At 50.2% G+C, this 2,463-nt stretch overlaps 2 protein-coding genes across 2 annotated transcripts; one reads left to right on the top strand and one right to left on the bottom strand.

Annotated features, from left to right (window-relative positions):
- Positions 1–130: 130 nt before the first annotated feature.
- PHACADRAFT_203076 (uncharacterized protein) lies at positions 131–611 on the top strand (the record flags this gene model as incomplete). Its single annotated transcript, XM_007403157.1, has 2 exons — positions 131–304; positions 354–611. 2 exons carry the CDS (start codon positions 131–133, stop codon positions 609–611), a joined length of 432 nt encoding a protein of 143 aa, XP_007403219.1.
- Positions 612–731: 120 nt separating this feature from the next.
- PHACADRAFT_109252 (uncharacterized protein) lies at positions 732–2,430 on the bottom strand (the record flags this gene model as incomplete). Its single annotated transcript, XM_007403156.1, has 9 exons — positions 732–803; positions 859–986; positions 1,044–1,077; positions 1,132–1,523; positions 1,574–1,701; positions 1,757–2,018; positions 2,075–2,154; positions 2,177–2,289; positions 2,341–2,430. Coding segments are annotated over 9 exons (1,299 nt in total), but the record flags the coding sequence as incomplete, so codon positions are not given.
- Between the last annotated feature and the right edge of the window lie 33 nt (positions 2,431–2,463).

Here is a 2,463-nt window from a genome sequence, read left to right as displayed (position 1 = left end):
TTACATAGCCCAGAGCGTGGTTATATCGATTTCAACCTCATCTGAATTTGACTTTCTCGACATTTTTAACATCAAAATTCTGACGTGTTGCCAACAGGGTAAACGGCTTCAGACTGGCTTCCAGGTCGGTATGGAGTACATTCTGGGTGTCTCAGAACGCAGGAGGACTGTCTCTGGCACTGAAGTGACAGCCTTGAGCGAAGAAACTATCAAGGCTGATATTCAGTACGACGAGGAGGGCTACGACACAAAGGCCCGTGAGCGCTACCAGCGGCTGTTCTGGGAGCCTACGGTCGAGGGCCAGGTCGATATTTTCTGCCACAATCAATCTTCCTTGCTCACATCGCGTTTAGGAACCCATTATCCCGGACATACTTGAGAAGACTCGTGCTTCCAAGGCGAAGACAGAGTCCGATGGTGTCGTTACTAATATTGTCCAGCGGCCAGGTCGGCCGGAGATGCGCTTCGTTGAGGTTGGCGACAAGTATGTCGATACTAAAATTCTCAAGAAGAGGGCTCGGGATGCCGCGCATCGTGCCCACCTGCGTGCTCGCAAGCAGCAGAAGAAACATGAGGCTATTGCTGCCGCCAAAGTTGCCGTTTCCGCTTAGATGTCGTTTGGCATTTCCTCCATGCTGTCCTCTTGTACGTATAGCAAGCTCTTAATGTTCATCGCGCTGTGAGCTCTGGATGGATGGACAACAGTCGCAAGTCTATTGCTAGTATGTCATCTAGTACACAAATCGGAAGTTCATCCTTTTGTTTCCCTGATCTTCAGTTGTATCAAGGTAGTCTTGTTGTTCCTAGATGTGAATAAATGTCGGCGATGAACCATAGCATCTTCAGAGAAAAGAGAACCTTTGGTGTCCAGGAGTTCCATACCCTCTCCCTCCGCTTGTTGAGTGTGCGGTAGAAGAAGTATGTAAAGATGTACAGTACAATGTTCATTGCGCATATCCCTATCAGAACGCGGTTGCCTCGCTTGTCTGTAAACTAATGAGTAAGTGCCCCAGAGTGCATACGATCAAGAAGGCGACAATTACACAGCGGTTGATCGTCGGTTTGATAGATATTCGCCTGCAGGCGCATTAGACGTTGAATGTCAAAAGCGGCATGTTCATCTGCACTCACCCCAATCATAGCTCCAGCCTGGACGAACATGTTATATATCGATGCTGAGACTGTTCTCGTCCGTACGCTCGACGAGTTGGACGACGCCCATGCGACCTGCACGGGATGCACGTACGGATAGCCTGTAATAAGTGTTACGACCGCGTAATACACCCACTGCGACGTCTGTGTATTGAAAGTATATAGGGCGATGAGCAACGGCAGCGCCCATATCTGCAGAACGACTGTTGCCGCGACGCGGCTGTTGACAAGCTCGCTAAAGTAGCACGCAAGAAGCAGCATGAGGCCGCCAAGTACTGTCGAGGGGACGCTGAGCAAGTTGGACTGTGTCGTGTTGAAGCCAAGGTTGCGAAGTGACAGCGTAAGATAGGTTTGCGGAGGCGTGACAGGAACTAACGTTTCGTTAGTGTCGCGAATCAAAAGGAAGAGCTAAGGAGCATACCCATATGAAGCAGACCGAGAATGTAGAGCGGCCAGAGTCTCCAATCGGTGAGGACCGAGAGAATCATCTTGACATTCAGGCCTTGCCTATTATGCATGTCGGACTTTGTTGGGTCGTCGCGCAATACACTATTGAGGGGCGAAGTGTCAGGACGCCTCGTCTGAGCCGGAGCTGTCAACTTACCGATTGACAATGATGACCTCTTCCTTCTCACTGAACCATCCCTTCGGACGGTACCAAGCTTTTGTCTGGGTGGGACCGGGTGGCATCATGAAGAACGAGCATAAGCCGACGAGTAAAGTCAGGCCTCCCTCGATTAGGAAAAGATATCTCCATCCAGCCTTGCCGCCAGCACTGCCCAGCTTGAGGAGACCTGTCGCCATGAATGCACCGGCGATGGAAGCCAAATAATTAGAAACCCAGAACCATGCCAGGCGAATCGGAACTACGACAGCGGTGAGCAAGAGCAGAAAGATGGTTCATCAAAAGTTGATCACGTACGTTCTTTGGTAGTGTAGAAATACGAGAGATAGAGCACAACATCGGGAATGAAACCACCTTGAGCAAAGCCTAATAAACATCTGGATAGTGAACGGGTTCAACATTAGCGGGAAGTGAGAGGTAGAGTCATTAGCAACAGCTTGCCTCGTTGCCAAGAACGAAGCGCGCCCACTCAGCCAAAACTGCGCGAGCGATATGATGCTCCAAAGAACCATCTATGGTGATTGTAAGCCACTTACCCCACAATCACGCATGAGAGAATATACCTGGCAAGGGATCCATACATCCGGCCCGACCTTCTTGCTCACCAGCTGACTTGGCAGCTCGGCGATTAGGAAGCACAGCTGCACAACGGACACTGAGCACAAAAATTCTGTGTGAGCAAGTAA

This window comes from Phanerochaete carnosa (genome assembly GCF_000300595.1).
Source record: "Phanerochaete carnosa HHB-10118-sp unplaced genomic scaffold PHACAscaffold_811, whole genome shotgun sequence".
Lineage (NCBI taxonomy): Eukaryota > Fungi > Basidiomycota > Agaricomycetes > Polyporales > Phanerochaetaceae > Phanerochaete > Phanerochaete carnosa.
Note: the sequence above shows the minus strand (reverse complement) of the source record. Positions and strands in the feature narration are given on the sequence as shown.